A 17,463-nucleotide genomic window follows, 5' to 3' on the forward strand; every position below is an offset into this window, starting at 1 on the left:
AGTGACGGAGCTCGGAGTGATGCCTGGGTGCACAAAAAGCTGTGCTCTGCTTCAGCGTTGTTTTGGTGGTGGGAGGAAAAAAAGTAATTCAGTACTTCAAGAATGTTTAAACAAGAAAGAGATTTTGACTATTTCTCAGCAAAACTCGATCTGGCAAAAAGTACAACTGAATGTGAAATATAACAGACTATTGTTTTATCAGGAAATTAAATCTTTTGTGGAAAAATTTTCCAGTTGTTGGGTCAGACCAGGTCATTCTCATCCAGATGCTTTATTTCCAAATTATACACTTTTCTGGTACATGAAAAAAAATTTGCATTGTGATACAGTCAATTAATATTCACAGTTTTCAGCAGGTGTGCTAACTTCTCATATGACAGTGGGACGTTCTGCTAAGTGCTGTGACATGACAGCAGCTGTGATAAATGGAGCTGAGATATTAAAATCTTTAAAGCAGCAATGGTATTCCAGCTGATAAAGCACCAGCTTAAAAAAATGGATTTATTTAGAGTTTCTAAGACAGGTAAACAGCCAAAGGAGTCCAGCAAGACACATTACAGGTGATAAAATGGTTAACGGTGTGTCACAGCTTACTATACTTCCATATATTTCTCTTCATTTCCCTCAATAATATTTAGTATATGCTCTATAAAGCATCCTTTTTTATCAAGTTCCTCTTTTAAATGTATGGGCTCTTGAGGAACACACAGTAGAGAAAGAGGGGTTTTTTTACCTGAGACAGACTAGGTGTATGAAATAAATCCAACAAAGAAATAAATTCTACCTTCTATGGTAAAAAATAATGAAATAGTAAATTTCAAGAACATTCAAAATCTTTAAGAGTCATGACATTATATCTTACATTTTCTGCAAATCAATTTCTAATGCCTAATGAAAAACATTTATGCATGATACTGCTGATGAACTTAAACAACATGATATGGAAATATGGAAATATGGAAATAGGGGTTGTATGAATCCTTAGAAAAGTTATATCTGATCTTCTCACCAATAATTTTTCCACCATGTATTGCTTGACGATTTTTAAGTTGTTAAATTAAAATAATATTTTGATATTAAAATTAATATTTCTCAAAATTTTAAAAAGTCTAATATATCTCTTTTTTATCATTCATCAAATTAACATCATTTGTAAAAAGAGTCTCATCTGCAAATAATACTGGGGGGGTTGGTTGGATTGGTTTTTTATTTGCTGTTTTGTTTTTCCTAAAAACAAAACCAACCTTGCTAGCTTAATATATAATATTAAATGTTGTATATAGCGAGAAAAATAAATTAAATAGCAGAGTTTCGAGAGAGACGAGAAACAGAATTCAAATAAATACTTTATATCAGTAATCAGGATTTGAAAAAAATCATCACAGAGTCTACCTATCTTTGGAAATGCACATTTACTGTCATTTAATTAACAGACAAGTCCTACTGCAATAATTCTGCTGTCTAGTTGCTTCTAGTTAGGCGGGAGTTAGAGCCATTACAAGATGATGCTAATGGGAGGAAAATAAAAGAGGCTCTGTTTGAAGAGGTGCTCCCTTTTGTCACTAAAAAGGACTGTACTCCATCCATGTGCCTTTGCCTTTGAGCATCAAGGAGTAAAGGAGGTAGCACAGTGATTGCTGTTACTACAGAATAATGAAAAGAGTGTTTTACCCTCTGCTTGACATTCCAGGCAGAAAGATTAGAAAGCTGGAATCCTCCCAACTCTATTCCTACTACATCACAGGTGGACTGAGCAAGGGACAGATCATCTTAGTGATTTGATATTGAGCATAATTTGAAATTATTCTCACTGGTTTCATAGCTTAGAGTTTGTAAGTTAAAGATATGTGCATATTAGACTCTTGTTAGGCAAAACTAGGGCATCAAAAGAACTGGAAAGGATTTTGTGTGAAATCACAGAAGTGACTACAGTAGATGTAAAGTCTTTGATCAAAAGGTGATACTCAGTGAATCAAAAACCTCATTCTACTTTGAGGAAAGAAGGAAAAGCTTTCTGTCAGATGGTGCCACTATTCTTAAACTTAGAAAAGAGTGCTATTTGCCTGCTTTACTCAGTTCAAAGTTAAAATACTAAGATAATGCATCCTTTTCCTCTTACCCTCTTCTTGCAAAGATGCTGTCGCATAAAACAGCAGAGGCAGAGGTTTTCCTCTTTTCTTTTCTTTTTTCTTTTCTTTTCTTTTCTTTTCTTTTCTTTTCTTTTCTTTTCTTTTCTTTTCTTTTCTTTTCTTTTCTTTTCTTTTCTTTTCTTTTCTTTTCTTTTCTTTTCTTTTCTTTTCTTTTCTTTTCTTTTCTTTTCTTTTCTTTTCTTTTCTTTTCTTTTCTTTTCTTTTCTTTTCTTTTCTTTTCTTTTCTTTTTTCTTTTCTTTGAAGGACATTCAAGATATTGTAATTTCTTTTCTTTTCTTTTCTTTTCTTTGAAGGAAATTCAAGATATTGTAATATATCTCCACTACTTTTTCAAGGCAGTTAATTTTTAAAATGAAGACAAATAATAGCTGGTTGGCAGAAACAACAACACTGCATTTTTCAGTGTGTTCCTTGCTGCTAATGCTGCCTTATTTTTGCTCTACAATTTAGTAGGGATAGGATGGGTCTGTAATGGATCATGATGGTCTGGTTGCCTGAGTCATTGCTATTTAGTCATTCTACCAAAGACATAAAAATTGGATTTCCCCTTGCTCGTTGCTTCTACTGAAATCCCTAGGTATTGTCAGAGAAACACATTTATAGGCACAAAGCATATGGTTCACAGCCCTCAGCAGCAGGTCTGAATACCTTCTAAAATTTAGATAGATCCCCAGTCACATTTTAAATTCAGTTCCAGATTATCCTCTAAGGTAAATGGACAGACAGATTTCACATCCCAGAAAATTTCCTTTTTTAGTCTATGGTTGTTCTCAAAAGGCAGAAAATTCTTTCTTCATTTTGTTTTTTCACAGTGAATTTATGAAGCCACTGTACTGACTGGCCGACATTTTGAGGTACTACCTCAATTTCTGAGCTGCTGTAGAGGCTTCTGTACCCATTGCTGTATTTCATTAAATATTCATTGCAAAGAGACATAAGTGGAAGCAACTAACTGCATCCCATTCTCCCACTTATGAAGGAAAATATAAAATCTTAAAAGAATGTAAAGATCATGTGAGAGACAAAGCTCTCCAAAAATCATGGAATGCTCCCTCTTCTGTGCCTTAGTAGTGCTCATGTCTGCAGCTGCAACACTATATAAAGAAAATTATTTTAACCACAAGTTCTAGCAATGGGATGTAAATATGGTGATTTTGTGATGCAGAATCAGTGTCCTGAATAATCAGGATAGTGTAGTCATCACTGGTGTGAGCTATAGCATAAAGATTTTAGTTATTTTTCTGATTGTGGAATAAATACTCATCTATATTTTGTTAACAGCATAAATGTTCTGTAAGAGTTATCTCACACCTCAGCCTGAGGACTCAACTAAGAAATACACATTACTGCTTTGTTCGTTAAAAAAGTGATGACTAAAAATCCTCACAATTTCTAATTTTTGATTATTATTGCTCCAGGGAGGAGTAGGCTATAAAGACATAAATTGGAAAAACCAGCAAAAGTAATTTGCTTTATGAGGTTTTTTAGGGGGGTTGGATTTTTTGTTTGTTTTGTTAGTTGGTCCCCTTTAAATTGTTCTCACTGTACTCTTGAAATAGAGAATATATATGTTTAATTTTAGTTTGGCTTTATTCTTGCAACCTGAAGCCAGTACCTCACACAGCACAGTTTTGCAAGCTGCCATTTTGCCTTAATGTAAAAGTATGATACCATGTTTCACCAGATATGGTACCTGCAGAGTTGTCATTTCTGCTGAATTCATACTTTAACTTCCTTTTAAACCACAGCTGATTTTCACCTCTCTAAATTCCCATTCTTTTGTCCAGCCAGAAAGCTACTTGTATTCTATTATTTACTTCCCTCCTTTTAGAGCTGTACTAGTAAACCTAAAAATTTACGTGCAAGGTAATAATTTTTGCAGTGTTCATGGAGAAGTAGTACCATAACTCAGGAATACTGTCTCATATTGTATGCTTCCACATTATCTGCTGCTCTGGTATAACAGGCACTGAAAGGAAAAGTAATAGCACAAAAGGCAGCAAGCCATGACGGCGAAGCTGGTTTGAATCTCTTCTGTGTCTGAGCTGCAGTTTCTGGATTTTACATGCCACTGTGTGACTCTCAATAGCTGATTGGAGCACTGGATGGTCTAGCCATACGTAAGGAATTCTGGAGATTTCATTTAGGAACTGTGAAGTGGATCCCCTATATCCTTTTCTTTCCTTTCTACTGCTGATGGCTCCATGCTATCGGTTTTGCTGTTAGCTAAACTGCTCCCAGCCACCAATATCTGTAGCATTCAGTCTTCATTTATTCAAGCAAATCTCCCTTCTGGGATATTAATTCATCTTTGTTCACCTCAGCATCTCTTGCTTGTGTGTGACAACTGCAGACATCCATAATGAATTTAAAATCTGTGTTAACAGTTCTTTCCAGTTAAAGCCAATGGCAAAATCGCCATCAGTAAAGTGCCTTGCTTTAATGTAACTCTTTTCTCTAAATGTCTGTACGAAGTGTAATTACTTTGTGCGTGTCATGTTCTGATATGATTGCTGCCTATTGTCTTGTGCTGTGGGCACTTTTTTTTTGTCATTTCCTGGCTTGCTTTAGTAACACTTAACTAACAGGCAGAGAGATAGGACAGGATGAATGTCATTTAAGAGATGATAGTTCTCTACCCCTTCCTGCTTCAGCAGATCAGTCAATTGGGTTTGTCAGGACTTTCTTCCCAGCAGCTGGAATTAAGGAAATCTTTTGAAGGGACTGCTGCTGCACTGCTCGAACAACTTCTGTGATTTGAGAGGCCACAAAAGGAATGCCAATGAAAAACCTTCCTCAACTAAGGGACAGAAAAAAGCAAAACACAGGACAGAATATTTACAAGTTTAATAATGAATTTCCTGGGAAGGCACATGGGTGGTAATTTCGGTGGTTTTTACTATTACCATTGGTTTTCATATTATGTTTATTTGCTTATTTCTGGGGGGGAGATGGGTGTTGAAGGAAGTGCCTTGGCTTGAGCTGTTTCTTCTGTTTTCTGAAAAAGGAAAAGGGACTCCTCCCATCTCCAGAAACAAGCAGATCCAGCTCTTTGACACCCCTTACCAGATTTACCTCCACTCATTTCCTCTATTGTTACACAAGTCTGATAAAAATGGCACAGTTTGTTCACACTGAATCACAGTGAATTCCCTTTCAGGGAAAAAAAAATAACATCGCTTGCATCCCTCAGTGAATTAGAGCCATTGTTTTTGATTTCCTGGTGGGTAATTGAAGGCTTTTACAGCTAGAAGAAATTATTTATAGAGTCATGAAAAATGGATTAACTTTCCTGAGTGCTTCATTGATGTTTTAGACATCTACTTTATTCCAGTTAAACTTCTATAACCTAAAAATCAATAAACTTCTTTATTTTAGAGAACAAATTATAGAAGAAAATAATTTTTTTAGTGTCTGTGAACTGCCTTATTGCCACATATTTCATATATGCAATCTTTGCAAGGAACAAAAGAACTCAGAGTGCTGTTACCCTCAGTACAGACAGAAATCTTTCCTTTATTCCATCCATTTCATAAACTGTTCAACCATTTGCAATGGCTACTGCCAAGCATCTCAAAATATGCCTCAAATACATGTCATAAAATCCATTTCTGTATTTTGTGTACTGTGCCTGCTGTCTCAAGTCTTATTAAGGACAGTCTATAATTTCAACTTGCACTGAAAAAAAAAAAGATCCTTTCTCCTTTAGAATTGGTGGAGAGATATGTATTCCTGCCTTCAAGTGTTTCAGGAAACTTTTTAATGTTTCCAGAGAGCTAATTATCACCTAATATAATATTTAACTTTTACATGGCATCTACTGTTACTATCTAGTTGCAGCTTGAAATAACATTAAGGTCTTCTAAAGAATATTTCTAAGGACAATTTCATAGAAAGTTATTTCATAGAGAGCCTAAATCTGAATAACAAATTGTTTAATAAAAGCTTTTACATATGGGTAAAAAACCTAGATTTTGAAAGGTAGAAGTTCTGAAAGCTGTGTTTCATCCCTGCATATATTAATGTGAGATCTTCTCTGAATTTTTCTCATTGGTGGCAGAAAAAAAAAATAAGAAAAATCTTTAGTCAGTTTAAATAACTCATTTTATCAAACTGGGAAAGTTGATTTTATCTCCTATAAAGTACTTTCCTCCTTCTCTTGCCCACAAAATACACACAAGCAAGACTAATTCCCTGTGTTACAACATAAATACAGAGTTCATTGAAGGAAAGGAACTTTACTGGAGTCCAAGACTTTTTCCTATTCTTGGGCAGCATTTTCTACAGCTTGAACAGCACTTTGTCCTCAGATACTTCTAGGGAAGTGCAGTAATGGGATGACTCTGAGTTTTGTTACAGAGGTAGAAGAAAATTATCAAAAACAGATGATGAATTTTGCTGCTTTTGTGCAGTGAGAAGCTCTAGAATGGCTCAAACAGGACTGAATCTGCAGTGCCACAATTTGCTGAGGTAATCTCAGGCACAGCTGATGCTAAAATGATGCTCCTGTTACACCTCAGAACCATTTCTGACCGCCAGACATTCCTGCCTTTTTGAAGAGCCCAGAAGTGGAGCATATCCGAATCCACAGTGGAAAACGAACATGCATAAAACATGTTTTGCAATTTGATTTGCCTTTTGTGTGTGTTTGCTTTTGATAAAGGTTAGTTTTGCTAACATCAATTTCCCTATTTCCCTGGCTCTTCGGGTGTGCAAAGAAACTGGCTGAGAGATCAAAAGGAAGGGCTCAGATGCACCATCTGAATGTCTTAGACTTTATGTTTTATCTATGTTTAGTTCTCACGTTCTACTCACATAATAAAATTGTCTTTTAAATATAGTTTTTGTAGAATAGATATCCGTTTGGCCTGGCATAAATCCTTTATCCTCTTTTTTTTTTATCCAATGTTAAACAATGTCAGCTATATTGCCTGCCAATTTTTCTCAGTTTTTTAATATTTTTTTTGCAATCAAAGCTGTATTTTGCTTACATAAAAATGTGGTGAAAAACATATTCCCTCCATTCTGTCAGACCAAATTTGCTCTCTGACTTTGTTCTCAGACCTCATGTGCTGAGTTTCATTTTATGGCAATTTTTTTATGGGCTAGTGATAAATCTTTGTGAATGGAGTGTTTATAATGAAAATACTACTACCAGGCCAGCGAATATTGGCCACACTAAAGATCAGCAGAATTATAACAGCCAGAAGATTAAACAGTACTGATCAGTCAGCCCCCAGTAATACCCCCTTTTCGAAGGCAGTATGCTGTCTCCACACTAAACACTTTTTATGGATGTGAGTAATTTTTGCCTTCATTTCACTTTAGATACTCTAATATTAAATTAGAAATTCACTGTTTCATTCCTTCTCTGTAGCATCAGTTGAATTTCATCAGGCCTGTGTAGTGTTTTCTGGAATAGTGTATCCAAGGGGAAATGTCAACATGATTTGAAATGCAATAAATATTTAACACTGACATATTCCATATCATCAAACTGATATGCAATGTATACATTTGCATTTTTACATTGAATTTTTCAGTATGATGCTTTCTGTTACATCAGTGATAGATTTAGGCGTTGATACTTTTAACAATCTATACAACTTGATAAAATCTCTCTTTTGACTGGGCATTTAGTTTGGCTGTAATAAAAAACACAAAATAAGCATTTTGAGGAAGGGAAAAGTGAACACTGAGCTAACAAATTGGTCAACCAGGATGATAACACTACATACATAGCTACCAGCTTTGAAGTTTTCTGGTACATGTACTTTGCAAGGATGTAAAAGCAAATTATACTTCAAATCAATTTCTGCCCAGAGATCTACCATCAGCTGACTTCATGCTCTAACCAGTTATCAAAAGCAGATAGCAAAGTGTAGAGCTCCACCTATTTAGCCATGGCAGAAAATTATTTAAGAAAAAGTAACTCAATCCACACAATTTTATCTACCCTTCACATTTGTTTCTTTTTTCACTAGCTTTATATTCTTCCTACTTCTGATGTATCCCAGGAGCAAGTTAATTTTTCTGAGGGGTTTTTTTTTGTTTGTTTTTGGTTTTGGTTTTTTTGTTTTGTTTTGTTTTGGTTTGGTTTGGTTTTGGTTTTTTTGTTGTTTTTTTTTTGTTGGTTTGTTAAGTCTCCGTGTATGTCTCCATGGCACAAAATAAGCACTAAAATAATTTTCTTGTTGGAGTTTTTCCTAGCTGTTGTCTCTTCCCCTGCACTTTAGCCTTTCCATATAGCACTAAGGATCAGAGCATTCTTTTCATCTTATTTCTTGCATTTTGCAATTGGATCTCATTCAAATGTTCCTTGAAATGAAGGAAATTGTCACTTGCAGAAATTTCTCCTCTACCTTGTTTTTTCCTTAGAATTACCAACACAGAATATCTGCTTAGTGAAGTTTCTGTTTAAAAAGTTCATTGAGTTTTGAGCTTGAATAGGGAAGTGAAACTATATGCATTATGTATAAAAATGCTTAGTCTTTGTTTACTTTTGTGGTGAATGAAATAAATTTACTTGGCACAGGCACAAGTTCAGAAACAGCTAGTATTCTCATTATAAACCTCGATTTTACAACCTATGTGGAGATGTTTTATATTAGGTTTTATATTAGTTTCTGGTTGACTGAGCCTGTGGTTTAAAGGATAAATTAGGCCAGGGATGCTAGCCACCTTGGTAAAAGTACTCAGCCTTTTCAGGTACCTTTGTTAGGGCACTCATTCAAGATTTTATTTGCTGTTAATTAACTTGCTGGCATTTTGATACATTTCAGTATTAAACTGCACACATTTCCTCTCAAAAGCTTTTCTTCAAGGTCACAATGTATCTTTCAGTACAAAACAAAATCCTTGACCATAGTCACTTCTCCATACACACAAATTTTGGATCATCTGTGCAATGCAACTCTTCTAACTTAGTGCAAGTCAGGAAGAGCAGCTCAATACTTTCTTTAACTTTTTTTTTTAATAGAGAAATTTTTTTCTCTCACAAGAAAAATGTCTGAAAAGAAAGTATTTTGTGGTATTACAGAATAGTTTGGGTTGCAAGGTGAGGCTACTCAATACCAGGCTATCAGGGTTCCCCGAAAAATACTTTTAGATCAATAAACAAAAAAATTCAAAGTATTACTGCAGAAAATTTCACTTTATAGAATCCATGAAACCAAACTCAGAAATCCTTCATTCTGAGAGTCTTCATCTGGAAAATGATGTTCATTTTGTAGCAAATTTGGACCTTAGCCTCATTTTGTGTCAAGTGGGAACATGACTGAACCTCCTTCAACTGTGTTGACGTAGTAAAAGAGCTGGACCTGGGACAGAGGGTGGGAGGAGGGTGGTTTAGTACTACAACATTAGCACAAGTGTAAAAAACTGCAAAGATAAAATGAATTAATCTTCAAGGGCTGGTGCGTTCTTTATATGGAAAACAACTTAAGAAAGCTGAGTCCAGGCTTATTATGCTTACCTGTACATTGGTTCAGAGCACAAAACTGCAAAAATTGCTGCTCCACTTTCTTTTACTTCACCTCCTTGAAGTTCAGGCAAACAAGCCTACAGTTACAGATCATAAAGAGAAGAGCATAAGTCAAAGACATATAATATCTAAACCAGATCAAATTTTCTAAATATGTGTCATATTTTGGCTGCAGGAACATGAGCAAAAAGGGAAAGGACTATTGGGTAATGTGAGATGTGTAAATAACTTACTTTTCCCTGCCCTGGGTTAGGTAGTAGGGATTTATACATGTCTTCTCCCTTTATAAACACACCTAAATGCATTATTAGGAAAAAAAATCCTAATGGAAACCAATCAAAAATAGAGAACAAGATACACCTACTCATCCTTGAGAAAGATGTGGTTGATGTGCTAATATTTCTACCACAAGACCTACATCAACTTGTGATAGTCTAAGTAGGTGATTCACAGGTTAAGTGCAGCTGGACAGCACGTATTTAAAAACACTTCCCAGAAAAACAAAGCAGCAATTAAGCTGACCTGGCCTTCAGTCAATATATTGGTTTTAATTACATGTTTCAAGATGCTGCTTTGAAATACCTGCTATTTGAGGTAGGGCTACTGATGAATAATGCTTGTTTTTCCTGTGCATAATATTTACAAGCAATTCACATTGTAGGTATTGAAACAGTTTTTCTGTGTTTCAAAATATTGCCATGTAGACATGCTCTTCATGAAACTCCAGCATTCTTGTGCCAGAATTAGAATGCTGAAAATCAGCATATTGTAAATTTACAATTGTCTTAAACTGACAATCCTGCAGTCTCTTCTGCATGCATGTGTAAAGCCCCTTCTTTTCTAGAGGAGGACTTGATGACAATGCCAGACTTTTAAGTTAAATAACAGTCTTGCAGTCTGGAAAGTGATATGGCTCTGTAAAAAATATGCATCTACTTAGGTACTTACTGATCCTGATGCTGTATAGGAAAAAAAGTTACTATTTTTATTTCCAATGCTGAGGAAATGAAAGTGTTTTTCAATTAAGGATGGAAAATAAATATTTTAAAAGGGGGATGAGAGTTTGTCATGCACTCTGTGTATTTCCTATGTTTATTCACAATTTAAATTAGTTTTATTCAAAAGTATTTATAATAAACAAACTAAACCATTTTCTTAAAAATTTGTCTCAAAACTTATGTTTCTTGATATTCTTTCTCCCTTCAGAAAGATAAATTTATCTGATCAAATTAAATCCAAAAGTATTTTAGAATATATGAAAGTTGGACCCCAGCTGTGTTCCCTGGAGTTTTTATTCCAAATGCAGTTAAATTCAAAGGAAAATCTGTATTTCTTTATTTGGAACTGAAACAGGCCCACAGTTTCACTTTCAATAAGTATATGGAAATCAATATGCTGTAATGTAGTTTATGCTTTTTTCAGTTTCCATCTGCTGTCTTCCATTGCATCTTTTGGTGAGTGACAGCATAATAATTGCTGTACCAATTAATGCCCTTCCAATCCAACTGCATCATTACTGCAAAATAAATGTTTTGCTTTGTAGCAGTTTGTCCTGCTATGAAACTTTGCTTTAGTTATTCCAATCATCTAACAGCAGAAAAGAAAAAGCTGCTTTGTCATCAGTAGCTCAATAGAAGACACTGTATATTCAATACAGAGAGTTGGCAGAATTTTAACCAGTATCAATTTATAAATAGGATAGCAGCAATCATTTATTTTCTGCCTTAAATGAAAGTATCCTTTTTGATGCAATAATAGCCACTTAACTGATTTGAGAGCGAAGTAGGAGGGTTTTTTGGAGAAATGTTTTTTCTTTATCCAGAATAAAATATGGAGTCTCTTTCTCTGCAACAAAAGCTCTTAGAGGATAAAAGCTTCCATCTGAAATAAGCAGTCATGAAAATTTAGTTCTTTTCAGTAAGAGTTTGATTTTCCCTAGTGGGATTTCAAGGCATTGCTACAGTGCCTTTTCCACTCTGTCCTGCGTCTTAACAAAAATGCTGCAAAGAATATCAGAGGTTGAAGCATTTTGAGACAAGCTTCTCCATTCAAAAAATATCCTCAGTGTAATCTCTGGTCCTCCTCTGGTATAAATGGGAGCTTTCACTGCTGTTGGGAAAGTCCTTAGAGAACGCAAATCTAGATTAAAGACTGGTACCAGTTTTGGGAACTTTTCCGGCTCAAGAGTTTCATTTAAGTTGTCCGGTGAGAATTGTGTGAGGAAACAACATAGAGTTAATTCTTTCTTACTAAGGTTTCATTCCTGAAACATCTGTTAGCTAATTGGCTTTTTTCCACCTTCTTGCACTATCATTTTGTGCAATGATAACATCTCATCTTCTCTGTTTCCGTGATTCCCAGACTGTTCTGTTTGTTGTGAACAACAAAATTGTCCAATTAATATTTCTAAAAAGAAACAACTGCTTTACAGTGGAACAATTGATTCATTTTATTTATTTTTAGCTAGCGCTGATTGATTCATAGATATTTCTTTTGACCAGACATGTTTTTCTATAGCGTTTTAGAAACATCTATATTAATTGCAGAACTCTTGCAATCATAAAGTCTCAGAGACTCACAAATATAAAACAAAATGCTAATAAACATATCCAGTTGGCATCAATTTAATGAATTCAATTTTGTGCTCATAATCTTGGAAATAGAAGCATCAAATTTTATTTTCAAAAATAAATTTACTATTCTTACCTAGAAAAATAGAAATGCATTAGAAGCACATCCTTTTGTTTGTAAAGTCATCTGTTCAGAGATTAAGAAATCCCAGATGAAAGCTTGCTGTGCAGCTGCAAATGTCTTTATTTTTACCTAGTGGCTATCTCATATAAAGTAATTAAAGGCCTGCAACAGAAGCTGAAACACAGGAGCCTCTGGTTCTATTAATTTTTAATCACTGTACTGCAGAAACATAAACTTATATTAGATCTTGTATGGGAAAAGCTTGGTCACAGGGTTTCAAAAGTGTTCCTGCATCAGAGCTGTGAGCAGTCTGGTGGCGATGGCATTCACCTGCATTGGGTGACACATTGCTCACAGGTCATCATTCTCCAAACAAACCATCTGGCAGGGAATCCAGCCTGAGAAAAAAACCTGCCATCTCTTCCCTTGGCTGCTTGTTCCTGCTCCTCAGCTTTGCCAGTACAGAGATTTGCAGGGCTCTTGCAAACTAAATGACCAAAGTGCTTCAGTCTACAAAGCAGCTTTTCAGTCTCCACAGCTCAGCTGAGGGACAGTGAACAGCAGTGTCTGTACAGAGCAGACAGGGAACATTTTCAGCTGATTTTCCACCGAAAGTGTAATGTTGAACCTTACTCACAGGCAGAGGGGAATTTTAACACAGGATTTGTACATCAGAGATGAGTGCTCTAACCAAAGAATATCAGATGAGAATCCCTTGAATTCTTGTATTGGAAAAGAAAAGGGTGACCTTTATTTCATTAGGAAAGAAAAAAGGTTGGCTCTTGCCTTCTGGTTAAGAATTTGAATTCTGAATCTAAAACAGAAACATCTCCCAATAAGCAGCAGTAAGGGAGCTTTTAAAGCTTATCCCTGGATCTCTTCTCCTCTTTATTTTTCTTCTCATTTAGCTTAGTACTGCAAGTTTTCTCTCAGAAGTTGTGATCGATCTACTTATATGTACAGCAGTCACTGCTGTTACTAGGAAACCATTGGGTTTTTCCTCTAAAGAATTGTTATAAATAAGCACCATGCCATGAAATAAGATCTTTGTGTATACTGCCTCTGCTTCCAACATAATTAAGATCAGGAAAAATTTAATTTAATGTAATTTGCGGGGTTACATTAAATTTTCGTGATGGATCATTCATATCTAATTGCTTTGGACTGCAGCTTCATTGCATTCTATAATCCTAAGAGTAAATTTGAATAAAGGATGAAGCAGGCTGAATAATATTTATGTTTCCAAGGTCCTGTCCTGGAACAGAAAAAAAAATAGCAACTTTTCCTCTGTAAGCCATGGGGAAAAAACCTCCCCCAGCGCTATTGGTGTCTTCAGGTCATGAAATCTGTGTGAATCAAATTCATCTTATGCTGACTTCAGAAGAATTGTAGGGAAGAGTTAGTTTTGTGTTCTTAAAAGCAACTGTGGTACCAAAGAGCTGCAAAATCCACAAACAGTATTATTCTTCTTCCTCTCTCTTAACGTTTTAAGGCCCAAATATGACTGAAGCAGGAAATTGAGAAAGTTGTGGAACTTTAATCCTTTACTGCAAAAACTTTACCTGTATGTTTAGTTTCAAAATCCTTACTGCTGACATAAAGTGTAACTTTGGAGACACTGCAGTACCTGGGGCTGTATAAGGCCAATGAGCTGTATGAATATTAAAATTATATTCATGAATAAAAATAAAAGGAACTATTGTAATATAGAATTTCCAGTATAGGAAATGCTGAATTTTAACAAAAAGATTAAAAATGACCTAAATTTTGGAAATTTACTACTTAGAAGTCTTAAGTTCCAAGTCAACTTGGAACTTTTGGACTATGTTATTATTTTGCCACCATCACTTTCTTATTCTTTTATTGATGCATACTAACATAGTTGATTGTTTTTTAAAAAATATAGGTTGAAAGTAAATCTATTGCCTAGATCCATTCTTTTCAAACTCATAACTTTTCCATTACCCATAGCTTTCTCATTTCATTTGAGCCAATATCCTCTATTCTTTTTGTTGTTATTTTCATAGATTGATGTCATACTGTTCAGCTTGAGCCTCAACCAGAAGTTTTAGACATCTTAGCTCTGTTAAGTGTGTCTTAATCTGTTTTATCTGTCTCTCTCTCTGCTCTTTCCCTATATACCCTAGCAATTAGGACAGAAGTCACTTCTCCTCGTTAACCCGTTTGGCTGCAGAATGGCAAAAATCAGCTCTGTTGTGACATTTAGCATCTACAATTTTTCTTTTAAAGAACAGCAAGGGATGTGCTGGCTTTTGAGGCATATACACAGGAAATGAAAGATCTGAATTTAATTTTCTTTTTAACCCTAATAGGTTCAAATTCATCTTTTACATTCTAAGACACTGCCTGAATTCCTTAGCTTAGAAAATAGTGGCTAGAAATTAGTGTATTAGGGGCACTCTTCACCACTCTATTTAAGCTGCACTGTTATACAGAAGTGGATTTAAAATTAATTATACAAGATGCAACACATGACACAAATAGTCCTGAGTATAGGGAACTCTGTGGTTGGTAAGTCTCTTTACTCCTGCTTGTTGTCACAGGGATTGTTTTACACTCTTTAGATAAAATACATGAAAAGAATGAAGGAGAGTTATACTTTGACGTACTTTATTTATCTTTCTTAGTAGGCAAGAGACAAATTTTACATAGGAAATCATGTGCCTCCTTTAGCAGTTCCTTATGGCATTTAAAAGACATATTATTCTAGCTTCTGGGTAAAAGGAAAGCAAGATCTTACATCCTGAGAAAGAAATGTGGCAGATTTGGAACACAAAATTAAAATCTTGAATAATTCATCTTCTCATGTTTAGGTTTGCATTACATTAAGAAATAAAGTGACAGTAATTGTGATGTTATCCCAAATAAAAGTAAAAAATTAATAAAGGCCTTATTTAATATCATAGTTAAAAATTGGTCAAAGCAATAAAACCCTTAACACTATTCACAAACATTATCAGCTACTGTGTAGCTCAAAGCTCACAGTCACCATAGACTTTGATTCAGTTTGTTGCAAAAGCTTCTTGAAGTAAAAAACATTTAAACCTTTCATCTGAGTCAAAATTTGGTAGCCAATGTCAATTTAACTCAAATAAAAATACACATAAAAATTCATCCTGCTTGCTTGTGTGGTGAAAGGGATTTTATGATCATTAACATGCCACTGGGAATTCAGATTCTGATTTTATTGTCTTCAGTGTCACTAAGATCTACCTTTTATTCTAATTTTCATTTAGTTGGGTTTTTTTCTGTCTTGGTCCCAGCTTTGCTCTGATAGTCTCATGTTCAGGGGGAATCTTGTTTTTTTTTCATGAGGAAGTTATGCTCATGTTATGCTCAAACTTTTCCAAATGCAAGTTAGGAAAACTTTTCTCAAATCCAGTGAACATCATCCTTGGTTCCAGCACTACTGGGCCAGCTGCTAACTGCTTTGAAACATGTCAGCATGAGCTGAATGCTTTAGTATTTGAGTCTACACCATTGCAGCTATTCTTTAATATCTCTGTGGTTGATATAAAAATATGATTTTGCATTCCTACAGATAATAAGTGTATTAAGACATTTTTAAAAGTATTATGTAAAACCATTTTGAATCCAAGCTTCAACATGCATTTCCAAAAAAAAAAAAAAGATACATTGCATGAAGATGAAGATAGGCACTTTGAACTTTTTTTGTTTGTTTGTTTGTTTTGGGGGTTTTTTTGTGGGTTTTTTTTTTTCTTTTTTTTTTGTTTTTTTGTTACTAATTAAATCGCAATTTCAAAAGGAAATATGAGGTAGGAAAACTATCAGGTTATAGAATTGGATCATCAGGGTTAGCTGAGTTTCATCACTGGCTTTTCACATGGGATTTCCCATATGGGAATCTCATGGTCATATGAGATTCACAAACCCATCTGAAAAAGCATCTGGCGCATCCTCTTCCCAGCCAGTATTCTGCCATGTGCACCATATCCCACCTCCAGTTCATTTTGGAATGACAGTGGTGCTGCGCTTTCCTGACAAACTGGCATCGTGTTCAAAGGACAGTAAGTAAATAAAGTGGGATTTGTGGGACTAATCCCTCTGAAACTCCTGGCATTACTTCCATGAGCAGTGCTTCAGGTAAAAAAGATGTACGCTAGTTATTTGTCAGTCCTAACTGACACAGCTGAGACTTGTTAAGTAGAAAATACACAAATATGACGCTCTGAAATTTTGAAAAGAATTCTGACCCTAAATTATGCCTGAGTTGGGTCTGGGACTTTTTGCCTTGGCTGGTGATGTGTCAGCCACTTGTGCCCTCAGCCGCAGGCAATGCCCTCCTCTGCAGCCCCAGGAGGGCCCGGGCAGCAAGCCTGCTCTCCGGGCAGCAAGCCTGCTCTCCGGGCAGCAAGCCTGCTCTCCGGGCAGCAAGCCTGCTCTCCGGGCAGCAAGCCTGCTCTCCGGGCAGCCTGGCACCGCGGGACAGCATGGAGTTAATCCGCTGGAGTCTGTGTCCGTGGGAAAGGCTTCCAAGCCCAGTCACATCTTTTGTGTCCATGCCTCCCCACTCCAGGTCACAGCCTCGGCTCGGCGAAGGTGTCGCGGGCGCAGACGTTTCCCAGCTACCCGTCGGAGCAGGCCGAGGAGCACCAGCAGCCGCTGTCGCTGGGCAGCAGCTACGCCTTCAGCTACGGCTCGGGGCTGGTGCAATGACAGCCGGGGCTGCCAGCCCGCATGGACACTTGAGCCTGGAGCCCCCGCCGGCACCGGGGAGCCGCCGGCCCCCTCTGCACCCTCCATTCGCCGCGAAAACTGACACAGCAGCTCCAGCGGGGCACCGCCAGCGCGGAAACCTGGAGAGGCGGCTTCCCCCGAGCAGAGGCTAAGTCTTTATTTATTTATTTTGCCGTTCCTTTTGTCGATTTGTTCAGAAAGGAGGGGGGGTTGGGGGGGTTGGGGGGAGGGAGGGAGGAAGGGGGACACGTCTGTGTTGTAAGAAAGTGGTGGAAACAAATGAAACCGTGTTGGTTTGGTGTGAAGGTTTCTGCATGACCGGAGGAGGTCCCTTCTGGGGCTCCGTGGCGATGGCGCGTTGGGCACTGGGGCCTTCCTTCCCGCCCCGCCAGCAGGCCAGCCTGCCTTCACCCACA

General features: G+C 36.5%; 1 protein-coding gene across 1 annotated transcript in view; it reads left to right on the forward strand.

Moving 5' to 3' along the window:
- DOK6 (docking protein 6) overlaps positions 1 to 17,225 on the forward strand; it is a 239,593-nt gene extending 222,368 nt beyond the window's left edge. Inside the window, exon 8 of the mRNA XM_063397353.1 lies at positions 16,887 to 17,225. Coding sequence (XP_063253423.1) covers positions 16,887 to 17,026 — 140 coding nt within the window. The 3' untranslated portion in view covers positions 17,027 to 17,225. The remainder of the gene's footprint in view (positions 1 to 16,886) is intronic.
- Positions 17,226 to 17,463: the final 238 nt, after the last annotated feature.

The sequence above is a fragment of the Prinia subflava genome, chromosome 1, assembly GCF_021018805.1.
Source record: "Prinia subflava isolate CZ2003 ecotype Zambia chromosome 1, Cam_Psub_1.2, whole genome shotgun sequence".
Classification (NCBI taxonomy): domain Eukaryota; kingdom Metazoa; phylum Chordata; class Aves; order Passeriformes; family Cisticolidae; genus Prinia; species Prinia subflava.